General features: G+C 42.3%; 1 protein-coding gene across 5 annotated transcripts in view; it reads left to right on the top strand.

Annotated features, from left to right (window-relative positions):
* Positions 1-393: 393 nt before the first annotated feature.
* GSDME (gasdermin E) overlaps positions 394-24,226 on the top strand; it is a 67,975-nt gene continuing 44,142 nt past the window's right edge. Inside the window, exons 1-3 of one of the 5 annotated variants that reach the window (XM_029930330.1) lie at positions 394-524; positions 8,291-8,520; positions 10,788-10,980. In XM_029930330.1, coding sequence (XP_029786190.1) covers positions 8,310-8,520; positions 10,788-10,980 — 404 coding nt within the window. In that variant the 5' untranslated portion in view covers positions 394-524; positions 8,291-8,309. Of the gene's footprint in view, positions 525-5,671; positions 5,741-8,290; positions 8,521-10,787; positions 10,981-24,226 lie in introns of those variants that run through there. The other 4 variants (XR_003905084.1, XM_029930338.1, XM_029930347.1 and 1 more) reach the window with 4 other exon arrangements.

The raw sequence follows: 24,226 nt of genomic DNA, 5'->3' as shown, positions 1-24,226 counted from the left end.
CAGGTGAGTGCTGCGGCGCTGGCCCCACTCCGGCGCCCGCCCCCGCGGGCGCTCGGCTGCGGGGAGCCGAGTCTGCAGCTCCTCTCTCTTTGGGACGCCCCTCCCCGCTGTTGCTGCACCCCTTAAGGGAGACGAGTTGGTGCCCCTCCACTGGCCGCCGGGACGCGTTGCGTGCCCTTGCTCCCATCCCTGGCCCCCGTCCCTTCCCCAGCCCTCTCCCCCCTTCCCCGCTGCCTCTTCCTTCCCCGGCAGTCGAGAGGGCTAGTACCTTGTGTCCCCCTCCTCCCACTCTTGCATTCTTTGTCCTCCCGCTCCCCCGGGGTGTGCAGAGGCTTTCCCCGCTTGCCGAGAGTGTGTGCGGGAGAGGGAGGCCGGAGCACAGAGTTGAGTCTCTGGTCTTAACCGACTCCCTATCTGCCTGAAATTGGGCCCCGAGCTTGGGGAGAAGGCCAAGCCGCCCGAGTGTCATAGGCCGGGGACGGGATGACATCACAGCTGCTCCCGCGGCTCCCCTAGGCCTCGAGGTGCGGACCCCCGGGGCGCTCACTTCTCATCTGCACCTGAGAGTGAACGAGGAGCGGCGGCTTCTACAAAGGCGTTTGCTGTAGAGGGTTGGGAAACATCATTCGTGGAGAGTCTGCTCTGTTCCACGGGATGGGGAGCGGGGTGGAGGTCTGGGGATAGCAGCCCTCTAGAGGCGGACCGACGGAGCATTAGCGTGGGATGAAACAGGGCTTTGAGGGCAGAGAAGCAGCTGAATACATGTGGAGTAAATTGATCATAGTCAAAATCAACCGCCCGTGAGGTCTTCCTGTCAAGGAGAACAGTGGGAGAAGCAGAGCGCAGGCAATTAGACTCGATCTAAGAAATAAGGCCCAGGCTCCCAGCTGCTGCCCCACCGACCGCCTGCTTTAAGACCACGTTTTTCTTTTTGTTCTCTTTGAACCCGCAAGGGGACCAGAGAGTTCTTCTCTGTTCTTAAACCCTATGTCTTCTGTTCCCCCCTCCACTTGCCACAAGCTTTCTGTCGCCTCACCCTCACTCCTTTTTCAAGCGCATGCCTGTCCTGTGACCATCATTTTTTGTTTCTTTCACATACTGATTTTTATTTTAGAAGCAATGGAGTACCTTGCCTTTAATTTATCTTTCTGTAAAATGAACTCAGGTACTGGGCTCTGAGCAGGGAGGATATAAAAAGATGACACCTCTGTTTTAATAGCCTCCATTTCACTTTGTTATTTAGAAAACTAAAAATAATTCAAAATGTGCTGAAGTTGTTAACTATGAGACAGGTACATTTCCCTGGATAGTGAGGAAATAACATGTGCCGTAACTGTGATTTTCGCTTCCACTCTAACTGTAGTCTACCCTTTTGAGCACACTTTATTTTAAAAAATGAGTCTTATTCATATTTTATAGAAATTAATCCTGGGGTGCCTGGGTGGCTCAGTCGGTTAAGCATCCGACTTTGGCTCAGGTCATAATCTCACAGTTTGTGGGTTCGAGCCCTGTGCCAGGCTCTGTGTTCTCTGCTTTGGATTCTGTGTCTCCCTCTCTCTCTGCCCCTGCCCTGCTCATACTCTGTCTCTCTTTGTCTCTTGACAATGAATAAATGTTTTAAAAAAATTAAAAAATTAATCCTATTAAAAAAAACCTGAGGAAATCAGAAAAGCACAGTCAATGGCTCAGGCTTAGAAGACAGGTGGACCTCACTGGAACGTTGGCTTAGCACTAATTCTGTATGTGACATTCAGTGTTCTCCAGAGATCTCCAGGAAGGCACTTAGAGTTGAAGAAGTTTGGTTTGATGCTTGTTGCAGTGAGGGAGTCCTCACAGCCTAGGGAACCGTGGAGCGTCTCAGTAAGTGGGTGTTACAAAGGAGTTACAGCATTCAGGCTTGCAGGTGGTTTGGGGGAGAATTTAAGGAAACAGGATTTAGCTCTGGCTTGGATGCTGTCAGGAAGAGGGAGAATTCTGTGGCGTACGGTCACACATCCTGTCTAAGATGAAAGAAGGCTGTGGTGAGGCTGAAGCTGTTGTCATTCATTAGCCATGGTGGCTGTTTGGTCACTTTTGTGGTTTGGACAATATTCACATTTTGACGTCACACAGATTATGAGGGATTTGTTTTTGTTGTAATTGATCAGAGTGGCCTTGCCTGATGTTGGTGTGCTGAGACCCTGTTCGTGCTCAACAGGAACACGCCAGGCCTGTGCCTGGCGACACCAGGGCTGGCTGATAGGACCAGGCCAGCTCCCCGTCAGGGCTCCTTCCCTGCCACCCCTCCCCCCCTTTCGTGATTTGGGCAAGTTGCCTAACGTCTTCAAGTTGCCTAACGTCTTCAAACTTGAGTTTCCACATCTGTTAAATGCCTACTCAGTGTTGTTTTGACGATTAAGTGACGAGATGCGAAGCAAGAATTTACCCCGATGCCAGCACAGCACAGGTGCTCTAATAGTTTCTCTCTTTAACTGGTGCTTTTTAATGTTGAGGTTTCTTCCTCAGAACTACTCAAGCAGGGGCCCATTGATCAGCCAGAGCTGTTCCCGGGAAGAATCCTGCATTGAGCATGAAGAGGAACTGGGTCTTTCCCAACTCAAAGATTTGATCATTCTATCACTGGGAACCATTATGAATGGATGCTAATTATAGTACGTTCTCATGCAGTCATGACCTTGCTCCCAGGAACCAGAGGTCCTAGTTGGCCATGTGCTCTTCTTACTTGGTATTGTCTTGCTTTCATAGTCTCTTCTTTCAAAATCTGTTGTCCAGGAGTCTGATTCAAACTTATATATCCTTACCACATTTGCTTTTGCTTTCTGAGTTCTAATTGCATTGAGCTGGGTAAGGACCTTTTGCTAATAGAATTCTTTTAAAAAAAAATTACTTAAATTCCAGTTAACATACAGTGGAATATTAGTTTCAGGTGTACAATTTAGCAATTCAATGCTTCCGTACAACATGCCATATGCGTCACAAGTGCATTTCTTAATCCTCATCACCTATTTAACCCATCCCCCCACCTAGCAATTGGGATTCTTTTTTCTCTTAAATGTTTATTTATTGAGGAGGATAGAGAGAGACTCCCAAGCAGGCTCCACACTGCCAGTGCAGAGCCTGATGTGGGGCTCAGACTCACAAACCATGATATCATGACCTGAGCTGAAATCAAGAGTCAGATGCTTAGCTGATTGAGCCACCCAGGTGCCCCAAAGCTAACGGAATTTATAAGGCCTTTTGTGAGAGCCACGATCTGTGGCACAGCTGTGAAATGCAAGCAGTTTTTAGGCCATGAGCAATTTAAACTACATCTCTCATGAGGCCATGTTTGTCTCCTTTGAGACTGGAACACACTGGAAATTTGAATCTGAGTTCTGATTTATAGTTAATTGAGACTTTATTGTGTTTGTCTGTGTCAGGCAATGTGGGTTCTAGATCTTTCAGTTGACTCTAGGCTTATTTAATCTTTCCTGCCTAGACGGTTACTTTAGATGCTTGAGAAAGGTATGGGAGCTTACTGTCTTCCAATGCCATGTAATAAACTCAACCATCTTAAATTTCCAGCCTATGTTTTAGCTGATCTGTTATATAAAAAAAAACCTCCTAGGAATAAAGAAAAAAAGCAATAGAAAATAGACCAAGGACACAAATGATTAAGAAAAGGAAATGCAAAAATTCTTTAAATCAAAGATGCTTGATTAAAGCATGTTAAAATAATATATCCTAAGACTGTACTAAGATACTATTTCTCACTTAGGATACTGACAAAAATACAATAGTTCGAGAACACACTCTATTGCCGAGACTTTGAGACCTTGTTGGTGAGACTGCAAAATGGTAGAGCCCCTAAAATTATAGATGGATTGACCCAATCCCTCTTTTAAGAGTCTTCCTTTGGATTCTCTTACCCATATATGAAGAAGACATGTTCAAGAGTATTTAGTGTGGCATTTTTATGATAAATAATGTAGAAATAACCTAAGTGAGCAGCCATATAGGACAAACAGTGGTACAGCCCCATGATGGAGTATTAGGCAGCTGCAAAGATGAAGGTATTAGCAGGGAAAGATTTCCAGGACATACTGTTACATGATAAAAAACAAGATGTCTTGCTTTGACATCCTTACAGACTCCTTTGAACTTGTAGAAAGAAATACCATGGTAATACACCTGCAGGGAAGAGCCTTGAAAGGTTAGATGGGGGGTGCCTAGGTGGCTCAGTCACTTAAGCGTCCGACGTCAGCTCAGGCTGTGATCTCACGATTTATGGGTTCCAGCCCCGCATCAGGTTCTGTGCTGACAGTTCAGAGCCTGGAGCCTGTTGCAGATTCTGTGTCTCCCTCTCTCTCTGCCCCTCCCTTGTTCCCACTCTGTCTCTCTGTGTCTCAATACTAAATAAACATTTAAAAAAAGGGTAGACGGGATCGGGGTACAAATGAAATTTCACAGTGTATATATATTTTTTACACAAGTTAGATATTTGAGCCATGTAATATATTATGCATTTGAACATAACAATAATAAAGAAACCTCTTTAACTCCACAAGGAGAATATACTGAGTTCCTTGAATGAACTAGCCTGACTTTCATAAAAACCTCTAAAGCCGTAGCTGCCTGCCTTAGCTCTTCGTAAAGCACACTACTCTGTCAAGAAGGCAAATGAGCTATGTTTGATGGTAGGTGGGAAAAAATACTTAAAAGTTCTTTTTCTTTAGCCTCTAATTCCTCTGGGGGGGGGGGAATTAGTGTCATTACAAAGGCTTTGCCATCCACAACATATGGATTTTATTATTTATTCTTTCTTTCTTTTTTCTTCCTTCCTTCCTTCCTTCGAGAGTGAGTGAGTGGGGGAGGGGCAAGGAGGAGAGAGAGAATCCCAAGCAGGCTCTGCCTGGTCAGTGCAGAGCCTGATGTGGGGCTCAAACACATTAACCATGAGATCATGACCTGAGCTGAAACCAAGAGTCGGAGGCTTCACCAGCTGAGCCACCCAGGCGCCTCAGGTTATGTTTTTAATGGCAAGTCTGGTTTGGCTTTTTCAGAAACCTGTGTGACTTGAAGGCAAGTTAGTGAATTCCCTTTCGGGTTGTACCAGAAAAGACTAGAAACCATAAAACTAGAGATTCTGATACCAATGGTACACTGAGGCAGATTCTGCTGTGGCTCTTCTCTAGGACAAACAGGATGAATTCCCACAGGTCCCTGGGGAGACCTTATTTTGTTAAAGGTTCTTTCCATATGTTTGGCAAAGTAAATCTTGGACGCTACCCTGGATCCACTTTCAGCGTGTACCGTCTTACTGGCGCCCCCCCCCCGCCTCCCACCAATCTGCTTCCTCCTGAATCCCCTTTCTTGTGCCTGGCATCTGTCTCCTCGGCCAGCCCACACCTGGCATACGCGGAGGCCATTCTTGCGACTCCTCCAATACCGCCCTCACATCCAACCAGAGTTCTGGGGAAACCAGCAGATCAGCATCGTTTCTGTCCTTACGCCCATGGCAGAGCTCAGAATAACCATCTCTAATCTGGTTTCCTCCCAGCTAGTTTCCTATTTTGCTTCCCGAAGATCTTGCTAAGAGACCACTGTGACTTCATTGCTCCCTACACAGCCCCTCCGCTGGCCCCCAGCAGGGAGGCACGGCTTGCATGGCCTGGACCAAGGCTTCCCCAGCCCGTCCTTTGCCCTTCCCCACTCTAGAACCGTGCACTCCGATGCAAGAGCCAAGCCCAGAGCTTGAAAGGTAATTCCTCGTCTGTTGAGGAAGTGGTGATGGGTATGCTTACAGGGAATGATGTCTCATGGACCATCATGAGCTTGTTGGTCACAAATCTTGCCGTGCACCATCTTCCCCACCCTCCACCTCCTCCTGCAGATGCCGGGCTTTTAGAATTGCTGCTCCTCCGCCTGCTTCTTAGTCCACAAAATGCAGCTTGGATCGTGCCTACTTCAGGAGGACTTCTCTGGCCCTCTGCTTCTCTTCAGTTGGATTTAGAGCCCCTTTCTTGGTTCATTTCTTATGATGATTAATGTCAATATCTAGCATAAAACCTAGTTGTTTATTTTTCTATCTGCTCCCCCCTCCCCACATCGACATCTTTATTCACTCGTCTGTCAGTGGACCCTTGGGTTGCTTCCATTTCTTGGCTGTTGTAAATGCCACAGTAAACATGGGGGTGCATCTTTTCAAATTAGTGTTTCTGTTTTCTTTGGGTAAATACCCAGTAGTGGGATTACTGGATCATATGGTATTTCTATTTTTAATACTTTGAGGAACCTGCTTATTGTTTTCCACAGCAGCTGCACCAATTTACATTCCCACTAACAGTGCACGAGTGTTCCTTTTTCTCCACATCCTCACTATCACTTATTATTTCTTGTCTTTTTGATCCCAGCCATTCTGAGTGGTGTGAAGTGATATCTTATTATAGTTTTGATTTGCATTTTCCTAGTAATTAGTGATGTTGAGCATCCTTTCATGTCTGTTGGCCATCTGTGTAGAGATAGATTACTTTTTGTATCAGTATCCTAAGCGCTTAAAGCCAGTACCTTTGTGCTATAGGCACTTGAGGATAATTAATGACGGATTCAGGAAATGTTTCAATAAGCAAGGGCTCCTTCCCAAGCAAGTAACTTAGCATAGTGAGGGATGAATTAGAGGTGAGAGTCTGAGCATAGGCAGTTTTCCTTCCTTGCCATTCACTGTTTATCAGAAAGTAACTTTTTATGTGTTAGGACACCTTCCTTAAATGTTTATTCTTACTGTTAATATACAAGAACAGGGTTAGGTAGCCACACAATAATTGGAGAAAAGGCACTTTAGAGAAGGGCTAGTGATAAGTAAGATACACATTTTCTGGTGTCCTAGAGGAGGTTCATGTTAAAGCAAGTGGGTTTAACTAGTTAATGTCTAAGACTGCTCCCAGCTCTCAGACTGTGTGATTTTTCTGTCTATGGGACTGCCAGACACCAGGGTACAAATACAAGTGAACCACAGTTTTTATCCATTAGATATTTTAATCTTTGATGTTAATTAATTTTTTTAATCTTATTTCACTTGTCCTTTTTTTGAGTAATACTAATTACATATGTGTGTATTTGTGTTTGCACACACATATACATATATATTTGTGTGTGTGTATGTGTGTATAGCCTATGTGTATATAGGCTAGGTGCAATTTATATATTGTGAGTTGTTGAAAAACCTTTGCCTATATTTCTACTATCCCGTTTTAAAAATAATTTGTGAAAGATTTTTTACAAGTATTTTTTAGCAGTATCTTAGTTCTTTTTTATGAATGCTATAAGTATTTTCTCAGTTTTTGTTTGTCTTCCTGAAGGCCTTTCTCATCCTACAATTGAACAAATATTTGTATTTTTCATTAGTATTTTTATAGTTTCAGTTTTCCTCAAAACACCCTCTAATCCGCTGAGAATTTGCTCTTGTGTGTGACGTGAGGTAGGAATCTGGCTTTATTTTTTTTTTTTCAGATGATAAGCCCATCTTCTGACACCATTTATCAAATAGTCTGTACTTCTTCCACTGAATACAGTATTTTATATCTTCTAGCGTGTTTCTTCTTTTTCCCTACAGCTGAGGAGGGACAAGGTCTTCATTTCTGAATTAAAAAGTAATAGTTTCTTTCCATTTGTGAATAGAGGAGATAACAGAGTGTAGAGAAAGAGCACAATGACCCGTCAAAGAAGAGGTCATATTTGTATCTACAAATTAGGGTAGTCGGTATATTGAAAAATATTCCCATGTGTCTGCCTTCTAATTCCTTGGTGTGGTTCTATTTCCTGACCATTATGCTGGCTGAGCCTGTATGACTGCTTCTGACAAATTGTGAGTGAACATGCTATGTGTCCATTTGAGGCAAGAACATCTAATTGGTGGTGCGAGACTTTCCAGAACTCTCTTTCCTGTTGGATGACAACTGACAGTATTCAAGGTGGCTGCCCCTTTAGTCTGGGTCCTTGAATGACGACAACAAGAAAAGTTCTCACATCCTCCTGTACTGGAAGTATAGTGTGGCCCAGAGATAAACCTCTCTTGTTAAAGCCACTAATATTTGGAGCTTATTTTTTTTCTGAAACACAACCTAACCTATCTTCACTTACACACCTATTCACTTTCAGTATTTCAATTTGATTTTTTTGTCATCAACTGAACTCACACTAGAGGGTTTTCTAGGGAGAAGACAGGATGGACACTAGGGAGAAATAAGGCAATTTTACGAAAAAATGAGATAATAGCTTCCTATTTAATTTGGGGGTAACTTTTTTTTCCCAGGTCTTCTGGGGCTCTCAAAATGTTTGCCAAAGCAACAAGGAATTTTCTTAAAGAAGTCGATTCTGGAGGTAACCTGATTGCAGTATCAACCTTGAATGACTCTGATAAATTACAACTTCTAAGTCTGGTGACCAAAAAGAAGAGATACTGGTGCTGGCAGAGACCCAAATACCAGTTTCTCTCTGTCACCCTTGGAGATGTGCTCACAGATGACCAGTCTCTGAGTCCAGGTAGGTTGCTTTGGGTGTATGCTACAGTTAGTTCCAGAAAAGGTGATGCTTCATCTTCTAGGTGACACGTTGTCTTGAGTGATTGTGAGGTGAGGCCTTACAATGAATTCTCTTGTTCCTTTGCATACTGTCTTAAAGATGTACTCTTTTTTAAAATGAACAGAATTCTACAGGCCAGACCTGAAAAGTTATAGCTTAAGTTTTAAAAGATAATATTGCCGTTTTTGGTAGAAAAGTAAGCCATGCCCACCATAGGTGTTGTGGCCACTGAGCATAATCAGTTGATTCAGATCCTATGTATCCATTGGGAGGGTGTGAAAAGTTTTATTACTCACATAATGGATCTTTCTGGGGAGACCAGGATAGGCTCTCAAGCTGGTCCAGAAACGGCTAGAGAAAAGGGGAGATATAGAGAGAGAATTTCTGTCTGTGTAGCTCTTTGTATAACCTAAGACTGCCTTTTATCAGAAAATGGCATTGTTCTGGCCTAAATCCAGCAGATAGAGTGAGCGCTTACTATGTGCAAGGCTCTGTATTATGTGATTTACATACATGAGCTTGTAACAGAATCCATCAGGAAGGCATTATCTCCAAATTAGATATGGGAAAAGGGAGGTTCAGGGAGATGCATGTTAGCCGGTTCTTCCAGCTAGGAATGTTAGAACAGTGATTATAATCTTGAGCTCTGAACAACCTTTCTATGCTGCTCCCAAAGGGTTTCCCAAAGTGTTTGTATTCCATAAGAATACAAACAAAATAAGAAAAGCCTTTGAATTGAGGGCATTTTCACAGTCTTCTTATTTTTGGTGGTGGCAAGAGAGATGATTCTGTTTTGTAAATTGCAAAGATAACAATGGGTGATTAATTCTCATTAACTTTTGTTCAGGAACGGGTTTTCTTGACTGGAGTGAAAGAAATACAGGTGTTGGGGGCAGTGAGCCGATGGAAAGAAGCCTTTCAGACTTCAGGCAGCATGGCTTATGAAGTATAACCAGGAGACCAGGAGAGCCTTGGGTCAGAGAAATGAAAAAAGCCCAGTGTGAAGTTTCTAAGAGCCTCTAAGTGTAGCCATACCAAATGACAGGGACTGAGACTATTTTTATGGTGGTATTTGGTTGGATTAAAAATGAGAACAGTAGAAATCCGGAGACATGGGAAGGCTGGCAGTTCAGAGATGAAATCATCAGATGTTTATCTTTAGTGTCCAGAAAAGAAGGGCAGAGCTTGAAGGCAATATCAGAGTCATCTGGATGTGACCAGATGAGGAACATGGTAATTCCTGGAGGACTCGATGGCAGCTGGGACACGTTATGGGTGGTGGCATCTTCCTAGGTCTGGGAAGCCAGAAAATAAGGGTAGAGAGTCTGGCGCTTGTGTGTTCCAGGATGGTGTTGGAGAGAGGGAGGGTAGGCGGGCAGCACTGACTTTATCAGGAATAGAGATAAGGTATGATGAGGAATTAAATGGCTGGGAGAGGTCAGGATAAACAGGTAAGTCAGGAAGGGGAATTTTTTCATATGTGTTCTGTGCCATACTATTGTTAAATGAACTGTTGCTATTGTGAGATGGATTTTAACTGACCTATTAAAGGTTTCTTCCGAATGGCAAAAAAGGCCAGGGGAATGTTCTCCAAGACCGGTGGCTGGGAAGGGAAGATGCCCAGACCCCTTGACTGCCCTGCTAGAGACCACATAAGACAGACCACTCTGTCATGAACCGTGGCTGTTTTCACACTGCTTAGGTGTCATACTCATGAAGTCCCTTTATAGTCTTCTCCCTGGAAAAGCGCATATTTAAACTATTCTTTTTTTATAATCTGGACAGTGATTAAATGGATGCTTGCTTTAAAGTTTATTTTTAAGTAGTCTCTACATCCCACGTGGGGCTCAAACTCACAACTTTGAAATCAAGAGTCACATGCTCTTCTAACTGAGCCAGCCAAGAGCCCCTGGATACTTGCTTTAATGTTATTTGTCAGACTCTTCAGATACTTTTTATGCACCTGTCTATATATACGTATATATTGGAACTGAAAGACATGCACACACACCCACACACACCCCGTAGAACCCCTGGCCAACAGGTCACAATGCTGAGCCGGCTCCATTTTCTCTTGCACATACACACAGCATGGCTGCCAGCTTTGCATTTTGAATGCAAACTTCATGTTTCCCATGGATTTCCACAGGATTGGAAAGGTAGGTGACCTGGGGCAGAGAGGTGGCTCTGTTATCCTCAGACTCCTTTGCATGTCTCGTTCACTCCAGTGGTCGTGGAGTCGGACTTTGTGAAATACGAGGGCAAGTTTCAAAACCATGTGAGTGGGTCCATCGAGACGGCACTAGGGAAGGTCAAGCTGAATGTCGGAGGCAAAGGCCTTGTGGAAAGCCAGTCTTCATTTGGAACCCTGAGGAAGCAGGAGGTGGACTTGCAGCAGCTCATCAGAGACTCCGCTGAGAGGTAATGAGAATTCCATTTGGCATTTTGGATTTTGACATGTAGCACATTTAAAGGTCATTCATTTGGACCTTTGAACAGGGTGACAGATGGGAACTTTGCCCCAAAGCAAACGTTATTGTATGCCTGTTGTGCTGAAACTTGATGAGCCCTTATCCTTGACTCTGGAATTTCTTTATTGTTCGTAGTCTGAGTAGGGAGACCTGGAAAGCACCATTTTTTAATTGAGGTATAATTGATATATAATGTGTTCATTTCAGGTGTACAACATAATGATTTGCTATTTGTCTATATTGCAAATGATCACCACATAAGTCTAGATAATACCTATCACCATGCAGAGTTGTAAATATAATTTTTCTTGTGATAAGTACTTTTAAGATTTATTCTCTCAGCAACTTTCAAACATGCAATGCAGGATTATTCACTATAGTCACTGGACTGTCCATTATATCCCCATGACTTATTTATGTCCTAACTGGAAGTTTCTACCTTTTGACCTTTACCCATTTCACCTAGCCCTCCCCCGCCACCTCCGGTAATCACTAATCTAGTCTCTGTATGTATGAGCTTGTTTGCTTGTTTTGATTCCATCTATAAGTGAGATCATGCTGTATTTGTCTTTCTCTGATTTCACTGAGCATAATGCCTTCAAGGTTCATCCCTGTTGCAGATGGTAAGACTTCCTTCTTTTATGTGGCTGAATAATATTCCATTGTATATGTATTAACTTAGATTCCTGGCCAGTTCCAACAGTGTCTCGGAATTCATTTCAATGCTAACACTATCTACCTAAAGATAGTACCAGATTCATAGGTGAAAGTTCCAGTCCTAAAAGAGTGCCCTCAACCCTGACTCTGTATCAGCTGCCAGCAACAAGCCCAGGCTGTTCGTTGTACTTTGGACACCTGGCTACAGACTGGAGGTTCCTGTGACCTCCTCCTTCGACTTCAGATGCCATTCATCAGTCTAAGCTATTACCTGTACTTCTGACCAAGTGGCTAAAAACAGATTCCAATGACCCCCTCCTTGAGTTCAATTAATTTGTTAGAGAAGCTAACAGAACTCATAAACATTATACATACTAGGTCCCTGGCTTATTATAGAAGGACATAACTCAGGAACAGACAGGTGGAAGGGCTACATAGGGTTGGGGGAGGGAAGAGGGGGTGGAACTTCCATGCTCTCTCCGGGTCACCACTCTTGCCAAATCTTCATGTGCTCACTCATTTGGCAACTCTCTGACCTCTGTCTGTTTGGGTTTTTATGGAGGCTTTATTACATAGGCATAATTGATGAAGTCATCATTGGCCAATGATGACTGATTCAACCTTCAGCCCCTCCCCACCCTAGAGACTGGGGCGGGGGTACTGAAAGTTGAACCTTTTAATTACACTGTTGGCTCCCCTGATGACCAGCCCCCATCTTTGGGTTTCCTAAGGGCTTTCCAAAAGCCACTGTGATCTCTCTGATCACAGGAAATTCCAAGGGTTTTAGGAGCTCTATGCCAGAAATGGGATTAAAGACCAAGTACTATATATGTATTTCTTACTATAAATCACAATATAACACACATTTGCCATATTTCCTTATCTGGTCGTCCATCTTTGGACCCTTAGATTGTTTCTTTATCTTGGCTGTTGTAAATGCTGTAGTGAACATGGGAGTGCAGATACCTTTTCAAGTTAATGTTTAACTACTTTGCGTAAATACCCAGCAGTGAACTTTTTGGATTATATGGTAGTTGTATTTTAAATTTTTGAGGAATCTTCATACTGTTTTTCATAGTGGTTGTACCAATTCACATCTCCACCAGCAGAGCCAAGATTCCCATTTCTCCACATCCCTTTTAACTCTTGTTATTTCTTGTCTTTTTGATGCTGGCTATTCTAATAGGTGGGGGGTGATATCTCATTGTGGTTTTGATTTGCAATTCCTTGATGATTAGTATTAAGCATCTTTTTCGTGTGGCCCTTGGCTATCTGTAGCTCTTCTTTGGGAAAATGTCTATTCAGATCTGCCTTTTAAAAAAATTGGATTTTGGGGCACCTGGGTGGCTCAGTCGATTAAGCATCCAACTTCGGCTCAGGTCATGATCTCGTGGTTCATGGGTTCGAGCCCTGTGTCAGACTCTGTGCTGACAGCTAGCTCAGAGCCTGGAGTCTGTCTTCAGATTCTGTGTCTCCCTCTTTCTCTTACCTTCCTCTGCTCATATTGTCTCTCTCTGCTCTCTCTCAAAAATAAATAAAATGTTAAAAAAATTTTTAATTGGATTTTTTTTGTTATTGTATGAGCTCTTTATATATTTTATATATTAACCCTGTATCAGGTATATGATTTGCAAATACTTTTCCCATTCAGTAGGTTGCTTTTTCGTTTTGGTGCTGGTCTCCTTCGCTGTGCAGAAGGTGTTTAGTTTGATGTAGTTCCACTTGTTTATTTTTACATTTGTTGCTTTTGCTTTTCATGTTAGATTAAAAAAATCATCTCCAAGACAAATGTCAAAGAACTTACCACCTATGTTTTCTTCTAGGAGTTTTATGGTTTCAGGTGTAACATTAAAGTCTTTAACCCATTTTGAGTTCATTTTTGTGTATGGTGCTGTTGTAGACTCTAAGTCTAAAGTTCTTTCTTGTCCAGCAAGAAAGTGGATGCAGGATTAAAATACGAGAGATAGCTAATGTCCAGGAAAAGATCAGGCCCCAAATAAGGGTCCTTGCTCTGTGTTTATTAAGGCTTATAAAGGTGATGGGTGTACACAAAGAGACCATAACTCTTTGAATATTAACTCATGGGCATGAGGGAAAGGGGTTTTTGAAGATATACTGTGTTTGGAGTTTGAGTCAATATTAAACAAAATACTGGCTCTGGGCAGATGGTTATTTATGGCAGACAGGAGGTGCCTTGTCTGTTATCTTAGCTAGCCCAGGGGATAAGACAGAGCAAGTAACCTCAGGGTTAACAAGACACCTTTGTTTTGCTAAACAGCTCTGCTCTGGGCAGCATCACCTGTAGCAGTGCCTAGTCCTATTTACCTGTTTACCTAATTTGACCTTCTTCCTGTGAAAGCAGCTTTCTGCTATAGTACTAAATTGGGAAGCATTTTTGCCCCAATACCTAATCTTGCTTACCTTATATACCTTTGCATTGTGGCCTTTAACCCCGCCTGCTCTATCCTGGGGTTCTAATCTTGTTTCTTCAAGCTTGGGTGAGAACATCCTATGGCTTTGTAATTCTTTATGACTTGTTAAATCATTGGTGCAAGCCCAGGGAATTTCTAAGTTTATTCCCCACATGGTATAAGATAGTGGTCCCGTTTTATTCTTTTGCATGTGACTGTCAAGTTTTCCCCATATCATTTATTGAAGAGACTGTCATTTCCCCATTGTATATTCTTGGCTCTTTTGTCCTTAATCAAATGACCATATATGTATGCTTAGGTTTATTTCTGGGCTCTCTGTTCTGTTCCATTGATCTATATATGCCTGTTTTTTATGCCAGTACCATACTGTTTTGATAACTACAGTTTTGTAATATAGTTTGAAATAAGGCCATGTGATGCTTCCAACTTTTTTTTTTTAAGATTTCTTTGACTACTCAGGGACTTTTGTGGTTCCAATTAAATTTTAGAATTGTTTTTTCTGTTTTTGTGCTAAATGCATTGAAATTTTGATTGGAATTATATTAAATCTGTAAATTGTTTTGGGTAGTAGGGACATTTTAACAATATTCTTCCAAAACCTAGCACAGAATGTTTTATTATGTCTTTGTCAGTTTATTTTATCAGTGTCTTACAGTTTTAAGTGTATAGAATATTCACCTTTTTGGTTAAATTTATTCTAAAGTGTCTCTTTTTTGGATACAATTATAAATGGAATTGTTTTTTAAATTTCTCTTTTTGAACGTTCGTTACTAGTATAGAGAATGGCAGCAGATTTTACATATTGATTTTGTATCCTGGAACTTTGTTGAATTTATTAGTTCCAAGTTTTTTGGTGGAGTTTTTAGGGTTTTCTATATGTAGTCTTATGTCATATGCAAATAGTGGTGGTTTTACTTCTTCCTTTCCTACTCAGATGCATTCTATTTCTTGCCTCATTGCTCTGGCTGAGGCTTTATGTTGAATAAAGTGGTGAGAGTGGGCATCTTTGTCTTGTTCCTGATCTTACAGGTAAAGTTTTCAGATTTTCACTGTTGAGTATGCTGTTAGCTGTGAGCTTGCTTCATTATATTGAGGTATGTTCCCTCTATACCTACTTTGTTGAGAGGTCTTATCATAAAGGGATGTTGAATTTTGTCAAAAGTGCTTTTTCTGCCTCTTTTGAGATGGTACTATTGTTATCTTTCATTTTATTAAGGTGGTATATCACACTGATTGATTCATGGATATTGAACCCTTCTTATATCCCTGGTGTAAATCCCACTTGATGATTATGTATGACCTTTTAATGTAGTGTTTAATTTGGTTTGCTAATATTTTGTTGAAGATTTATGCATCTATATCCATCATGGATATTGGCTTGTAATTTTTTTCTTTTTTCAAACTGAGGTATAATTGACCTGCAGCATTGTATTAGTTTCAAGTGAACAGCATAAAGATTTGGTATTTGTATATGTTGTGAAGTGATCACCACATTAAGTCTTGTTAACCTGTTACCCTAACGGCCTGTACTTTTCTGTGGTGTCGTTGTCTGCTTTCAGTATCACGGTACTGCTGGCTTTATCAAATGAGTTTAGGAGTGTGTTTTCTCCTTTTCTATTATTTGGAAGAGTTTGAAAGAGATTGCTATTAATTATTTACATGTTTGGTAGAATTGGTAGAATTCACCAAGGACGTTGTCTGGTCCTAGACTTGTGTTTGTTGGGAGATTTTGATTACTACTATAATCTCCTTGTTAGTAATTGGTCTGTTCAGATTTTTAATTTTTTTTTTCCTGGTTCAGTCTTGGTAGGTTGTATGTTTCTAGGCATTTATCTGTTTCTTTTGTCTGATTTGTTTACTGTTTATTGTTTGTTTATAATTGTTTATTGTAGTCTCTTATGCTCCTTTGTGTTTCTGTGGTACTGGATGTAATATCTTTTATTTCTTATTTTATTTGAATCTTTTTCTTGGTGAGTCTAGCTAAAAGTTTGTCAACTTTGTCTGTCTTTCCAAAGAACCAGCCCTCAGTTTTGTATTGTCTTATTAGTCTCTATTTCATTTATTTCTGCTCTGATGTTTGTTATTTCCACTCTTCTCATAAGTTTGGGCTTGGTTGTTTTTCTCATTCCTTGAAGTGTAATGTTAGGTTGTTTATTTGGATCTCGTTTCTTGAGGTATAGACATTAATTGATAGATACTTCCCTCTTAGAACTGCTTTTGTTGCATCCCATAAGTTTTGATGTGTTATATTTCTATTTCCATTTGTCTCAAGGTATTTTTTTGTCTTTTGATTCCTTTTTGGCTTATTGGTTGTATAGCATGTTGTTGAATCTCCATATAATTGTGAATTTCCCGCTTTTCTTCTGGTTATTGGTTTTCCATAATGGTCAAAGCAGATTCTTGATATGGTTTTCCATAATGGTCAAAGCAGATTCTTGATATGATTTCAGTCCTCTTAAACTTATAAAAACTTGTTTTGTGGCCCAACATATGGTCTATTTTCAAGAATGTTCCAGATGCTCTTGAGAGGAATATGTATTCTGCTGCTTTTGGATAGAAAATTCTGTATGCATCTGTTAAGTCCTTTTGGTCTAATGTGTCATTTAAGGTTGATGTTTCTTTGCTGATAATTTGTCCAAGATGATCTATCCATTGATGAACATGGGTTATTAAAGTCTCCTACCATTGTTGTATTGCTGTCTATTTCTTTCTTTAGGTCTGTTAATATTTGCTTTATGTATTTAGGGTCTCCACTATGTTTGTACACATTTACAAATGTTATATCCTCTTGTTGGATTGACTCCTTTAATGCTCTTCGTTGGTATTACAGTTTTTGTTTTCAAGTCTGTTGTGTCTGGTATAAGTGTAGCTATCCCAGCTTTCTTTTGGATTCCATTAAAATTTTTTTGTTTGTTTGTTAATTTTTTGAGAGAGAGAGAGAGAGAGAGAGAGAGAGCATGAGCGAGCAAGCCAGGGAGGGTAGAAAGAAAGGGAGAGATAAATCCCAAGCAGGCTCCACACTTTCAGTGCAGAGCCCAATGTGGGGTTCAAATTCAAGAACTGTGAGATCATGACCTGAGCTAAAACCAAGAGTCTCTCTGCTGACTGAGCCACCCATGGACCCCTCCTTTGGCTTCCATTTATGTGCAGTATTTTTTTTTCCAACCTTTTACTGTCAGTTTGTGTGTCTTTACATTTTAAGTGAGTCTCTTGTAAGCAGTATATAGATGGGTCTTGGGTATTTTGGTCTTTTTGTAATCTATTTGGCCACTCTTTGCATTTTTATTGGCATATTTAGTCCATTTACATTTAAGGGAAGCACTCTAAAAGGATGTTATTTCAGGAAAATATGTTCTTTTTTTGAATATTGGTATCAGAACTGGGAAAGTGACATTCCCTTCTGGCTTCTGCTAATTTTCTGATTAGGAAAAGAAGAAAGCAAATGAAGGGCTTCAGCAGAAGAGCTGGTCTTCAACTTTGATATCTTGAAGAAAACCCCACAGTTGTTCATTGTTTAGCTTGTAGTAAATACATTTTACCTAGTATAACTCATCATTTTTACCTTATGTTTATTGAACACTGGATAATTTTGTTGGGTGCCTACTATGTGCACATCTCATTCTGCAGGCTTGGGATGCTGCAGTGAACAAAATGAGGACATTTCTGCTCTACATTCCAGTGGGATGAGACCCAAATGTACACTTTAGTAAAAAATATAATAGGTGGATGGGGATTGGTGGATTGGAGGAATATATAGCGGGGAATGGTGGGGGGGGGGAAGGGCAAGCTAGGAATGAGGGCTGTGGTTTGGAAAAGTAGCCAGAGGAAGCCCCTGTGGAGAAGCTGGCATCAGAGCAAAGATTTGAAGGGGGATAGATTCGAGTGCAGGGGTGTCCTGGGCAAGAATGTGGGCAGAGGGTGGTGTGGCTGGAGCCAAGTAAGCTGGGAGGAAAAGGAGAGTCGGGTGGGGGGAGGGCAGGTAGAAGGAGCAGATGGCAGGTTCTTCAGGGACTTGCTGGCTGCCGGAAGGACTCCGTCTTATGCAGACTAAGATGGGAAGCTGCCAGAAGACTTGGAGCAAAGAAGTGACACTATGGGACTTAAGTTTCTAGAAGGATCTTTCTGGCTGCTGGGTGGAGAAAAGACTGGATAGGCGGATGTGGGGAGTCCCACCGAGAGACTACCGCAGTAATCCCTGTGAGAGACGGAGTTTCGGTTTCTAGTTAACCTAGGTGTGTTCTCCTGTGTACTTTTCCCACTCTTTTCTTTCTGCTTTTTAACCTTTTTCCTTTGGAAACAGAAAATACAACACCAAATAAAGAGAAAACTCATCTTTTCCAACTTATCTTTTCCAACATAGGAAAAGGATTATCGGAAATATAAAATACATTCGCTCGTTGAACAGAATTAGGTTTAAAAAGTAATTTGTAAATAATTCCATAAAAATCCAATATCAAGCATTTAGTGGGTGGATTTTGTACAGACATTGAGAATGTTGGGGCGGCTGTGGTCTTCAAAACTCATTCATTACTGTCTGGCGCTTAATGGGCTTGAAGACCTTGGCCATTATCCACTTCCTCCTGATGCTTTCTAGGATCCCAAGACTCTGGCAGGATCTCCCTTTGGTCAGAGAACTTTAAACGCTGTCTGGTGACACCAGGTGGAAGGGAAGGTGACACCAGGTGGTGACACCTTTGTCTCGGGCTTTTTTTCTTTGCTAGAGAAACATTTTCCTTTTCTACTACAATACTTGGGACATACCAGAGAAATATTTGTTGTTTACCTAAGATAAAATTTATCTGGGCGTCGTGCACTTTCATTTGCTAAGCCTGGTAACTAAGGGGGAAGGAGAGCAGGTAGGCTGGGAGTGTGTCTATGGGGGGGGGGGCTCTGTTTCTCAGTCCTCAGACCTCCCTCCAAAGATCAGCCCTGTTTTGCAGTTTTGTTACTTCTCTTTCACAAACCAACTTTGGGCAATGCTTTATCATCACACTGCCCAGTACAGGTTTTCCAAACCCTCTTCATGGTTCAGGTGTAAAAGATTGTGCCGACAGGAGGCCTAAGGAGAGGGCTCAGTGAGTAGAGGTGGGAGAAAATAGCGTGAGGAGAAGGAAGTTATTGTTAGCAGTTGTAGGTGGGATTGGAGGGAGAGAGGGAGGGGAAGGAAAAAGCATCTGCTGAGCACCCACTGTGTGCCAGGCACTCGATGGCAGAGACATAAAGTGCATTTACTCTGCACAGCTCTCTTCTTTTACAGTGGAGGAGCTAAGGGTCGGAAAGGAAAATAACTTGGTTTCAGTCCCATAGCTCAATTTGGATGCTGGAGCTGGGATTCCTCCCAGGATTTCCTGGCTCCAGAGCTCCTGTTCCTTACTCTAAAATCATGTGTAAGTGACTGTGAGGCAAAGAAACTGGCTGAGGGATAAAAGTCTCAGAGTTCTAGCACAGGATGAAAGGGAAAGCATGAATCCCAGTTTCCAGTGGAGGAGGTGCATGCCTGAGCAAGCCCGGTTCCTCGCTAGGCCTGTCCGCTCCCCCCCCCCCCCCGCAGTCCGCCCATGTGTGATCACCTCAGGGGCATCATTAGAATCCTGTTCCTTGTAGAGGTGGTGGGGGAAAGGATGACCTGGGGCTGGGGAGGGAAGGGACACCAGGAACTTTGTAAGAACACGCTTAACATCTAGAAATGGAGGGTGCGTCCTACAGCAGAGTCACCTCTTCCTTGTTCTGTTGTTAGAGGAAAGGGTGAGCTGCCGGGGAGCAGAGGGATGGCAAGGGGGGACCCTCCCGTCACAGGGTAGAGGTCATGTAACACTAACAGTCTTCCTGCTGGAGCCATAAATTCTTATCCACATCATCTGCCTGTCTTTGGACTCGCTCAACATCCTTGGATTGATAAGGTGCTCTTTGACATACGTGTGGCTTGGGAGTGGTGATTAGTAATGCCTAAGAACTGTACATTCTCGAGGGCTTATCTACAGTCAGTCATTTTTATTTCAGGTCATTTAGATAAGTTGTCACCTGTGTAAAAGTTATTTTAGAATTCATAGTATTAGCTCTACTGTCTATGAGATGGGTGTACATTTCAAAACCAGACTTCATCTATCCTTGAAAAATCAAGCACCTGCATATATAACATTTATCTAGCGTTGTTGGGTATGAAGGTATTCCACTGGGATTAGCCTTCTACACACCTGGAGCTGCCCCTTTATTTTGAGAGACAGAGGGAGTAGGGAAGGGACGGAGAGAGAGGGAGGGAGGGAGAATCCCAATCAGGGGATGAATGCAAGGCTCAAACCCATGAACCATGAAATCATGACCTGAGCTGAAATCAAGAGTTGGATGCTCAACCGACTGAGTTGCCCAGGCGCCCCATCTTAAAATGTTCTTAATTGAAAATCATGCTAAGATATTTCAGGAGTCTGTCTCCTCCTCCTCCCTGCCCCCTTCCTTCTTCTCTTCCTCCTCCTTTTTTTTTTTAAGTTTATTTATTTATTTTGAGAGAGAGAGAGAGAAGAAAAGGGCAGAGAGGGAGAAAAAGAATCCCAAGCAGGCTCCACACTTATCAGTACAGAGCCTGATGTGGGGCTTGAGCTCATAAACCATGAGATCATGACCTGAGCTGGGATCAAGAGTCAAATTAACTGACTGAGCCACCCAGTGTCCCTTTTTTTTTTTTAAATGGAGAATGCCACATTTATTGAGATCTTTTCCTACCGATTTGTATTCATGTTTTATTCTTTTATTTTTTTAACAGTTTTTCTTAAAAAATGTTTATTTTGAGAGAGAATGAGCATGTGAACAGGGAAGGGGCAGAAACAGAGGGTGAGAGAGAATCCCCCATAGGCTCCATGCTGTCGGTACAGAGCTGGACGTGGGGCTTGATCCTACACACTATGAAATCATGACTTGAGCCAAAACCAAGAGTCGGACACTTAACTGACTGAGCCACCCAGGTGCCCCAGGAATCATGTTTTGTTCTTAAGATCCATCATTCTTAAAAATCTAAAAGTATTTTAAATCAAAAAACTTTAAAAGAATGTTTTAAAGATCTTAAGTAATCTCTGCACCCCATGTGAGGCTTGAACTTACAGCCCTGAGATCAAAAGTCACACCCTCTACCTACTCATCAGGTGTGCCAGATGTATCATTATTTTGTAATAAACTCTCATTCTGCTGCCTTGTCTCCATTGTCAGTGGCCGTCTGTTACCACCTTATGGTAAGTGTAACCACCACAACGCACCCCTTTCAGCCCCTGATTTGTTGCTTCTAACCTCCTACGGTCTTGGGGAAGTTTACTCCTGGTAAATAACTTCTGGAACTTGGTGTGTCATTCTGCCCCTGGCCTGTTTCCTCGGCTGTTGGGGAAGTCATGGGACGAGATGATCTTTGCGGGTTTCCTCCTGGCTGAATGTCAGAAGTGAGTGGCCTGCGGAGCGCATGCGTCAGCCCCTTCCCCTTCTCCCGAGTTCAGGCCTTGGTTTCCAGACCAGATACCATTCACATTCCATGTTGCATTGTAAAGCAAATTCTGGTAAGACCAATTAAAGTTCTGCATGAATACGTGGTAATTACAAGTTTGGCTCCTTATTAAGAATTCCAACTTACAGGGGTGAGTGGCTGGGTCAGTCGGTAGAAGCATGTGACTCTTGATCTCAGGGTCATGAATTCAAGCCCCACGTATGGCATGGACTCTACTTAAAAAAAAAAAAAAAAGAATCCCAACTTATAAATTATGTGGAACTAACAGATCTCGTAAGCAATGGTATAGCAGTGACAAACCTTCATAATAATTTATAATATTTCAAAGTTACACTCAATCTTCTATCTAAACACTTCCAAATTCCAAAGTTTTACACACACAAAAATTTTTTTTATGTTTGTTATTGAGACAGAGAGGAACAGAGCACGAGCAGGGGAGGGGCAGAGAAAGAGGGAGACACAGAATCCGAAGCAGGCTCCAGGCTCTGAGCTGTCAGCACAGAACCTGACACGGGGCTCACACCCACTAACTGTGAGATCATGACCTGAGCCCAAGTCGGATGCTTAGCCGACTGAGCCACCCAGGCGCCCCTACGTACAAAATTTTTAAATGCTCTTTATTATGGCCCACATCTGACCTCTCTAAAGTTACTGCTGTAGCTCTCCTGAGTACTGTTTTTTTTTTTTTAAGCTTATTTATTTATTTTGAGAGAGAGAATCCCAAGCAGGCTCTGTGCTGAGCACAGAGCATGACACAGGGCTTGATCTCATGACCATGGGATCACAACCTGAGCTGATATCAAGAGTACTACCAACTTGGCTACCCAGCACCCCTTGTGAGTAACTCTTTCAAAGTGCCATCAACTCTTACCTTATTTAAAAGTTCTTTGAGGTCAGGATTTTGAGGGCCCAGGTCTTTCTTAAAGCAGCCACGCAGTGAAGTAGGCACTAGTCTTCTTTGATACGTTTCCCTGTGGCCAGCAGATAGTTTGGAAATCCTTTTGTCTTAGTGCTTGACTCAGTGCAGGCCTCATTTTTTTTTTTAAAGTTTATTTATTTTGAGAGAGAGAAAGCGCGCTCCCGTGCACCAGCGGGGGAGGGGCAGAGAGAGAGGGACACCCGAAATCTCAAGCAGGTTCTGTGCTGCCAGCACAGAGCCTGATGTGGGGCTTGAAGTCACAAACCATGAGATCATGGCCTGGGCCAAAATCAAGAGTCAGACGCTCGACTGACTGAGCCACCCAGGCTCCTCTGGGCATCATTTTTTTAAAATTATTTTTTAAATTTATTTAAAAAATTTTAAAAATATAGTTTATTGTCAAGGTTGTTTCCATATAACTCCCAGTGCTCATTATTTTAAATAGAGTTTGTGTCTAACAATTTAAGGACTTAGGACCACACATACTTAGAGGACCAGAGTATCCTGAATTTGGTTCTTTCCTTTATTCTCTTTTTTCCTTCATTTCTCCTTCACCGTTAGCCTTTAAGTAGTCAAAGCGGTGGAAGGGCATCTTGAGGTCTGGGGGTGGGAACAGCCAGGAGCGTCCCTTCATGCTTTTCTCTTGGTGTTGGTGGGAGGGGTATTTCTGGCCTCTCACGGAATGGGAAAATTCAGGCTCATTTTTAAAATGAAAAAAAAAAAGGAGCGCCTGGGAGGTTAGTTGGTTAAGCGTCTGACTTTGGCTCAGGTCATAATCTCACAGTTGGTGGGTTCAAGCCCGTATCAGGCTCTGTGCTCAGAGCCTGGAGCCTGCTTTGGATTCTGTGTCTCCCTCTCTCTATAACCCTCCCCTGCTCACGCTGTCTCTCCCTCTCTCTCAAAAATATATAAAACATTTAAAAAATTTTAAATAAAATGAAAAAAAAAACTGATTGTGGAAACATACATATGGAAGTAAAAAGAGTGGTTAGCAGTCAGTCCTATACCACCTCCTACTCCTGGCTCACAAGGATCTTTTTCTTTAAACCAAGACATGGGAGCCATCTTTTTCTCCTTCAGTGCCCTGGATTTCATTAATAAAATGGGGTTAGTGTTGCCAAGGTATTGGTGTAAAAATTAAATGAGAGAATATAAACAAAGCACGGCACATGCCGAGTTCTCACTGCACGTAGCTCTTAGCGTGAACACTTCCCTAACCATTCCTATTAGTACTAGCCCCAGATGGAGCTTGGTGATACGAGCCAGGGAAGGTCAGAGCTGTGGGAGGGAAATGTGTGACTTAGCCTTTGAAAATAGAGCAGGGAGATGCTGAGTTTCAGAAGAGAAAAAAAGTCAAGCCCTTGGAATTTCTGATGTGTAGCATTTCCAACATTCACTGGGACCCACGGAAGGACTAACCACCTTCAGTGAAAGTGGGAGCAGGTCTGGCCTGTTCCTGTGGCCACAGCCTGGTGTCTCCCAAAATGAGCGTGGACCAGACCCGTAGCTGCGTCAGGAAGTCTGGAGAGCAGTCAGCTGTTCTTTCTGCACATTTTGTTCCAGGAGGTGCTTGTTCAGTTTTTGAATAAAGACGTACAAGGCCCTTAAATGACATCAGTAAGGCGTTGATCGCTTATGACGTTGTCTTGGTGGGAAATGCAGCTGTGAAGTTTTCAAGGCCCCACCAAGCCTACTGTTCTTAAAA

This window comes from Suricata suricatta, chromosome 2, assembly GCF_006229205.1.
Source record: "Suricata suricatta isolate VVHF042 chromosome 2, meerkat_22Aug2017_6uvM2_HiC, whole genome shotgun sequence".
Lineage (NCBI taxonomy): Eukaryota > Metazoa > Chordata > Mammalia > Carnivora > Herpestidae > Suricata > Suricata suricatta.
This window is presented reverse-complemented; position numbering and strand designations above follow the sequence as displayed.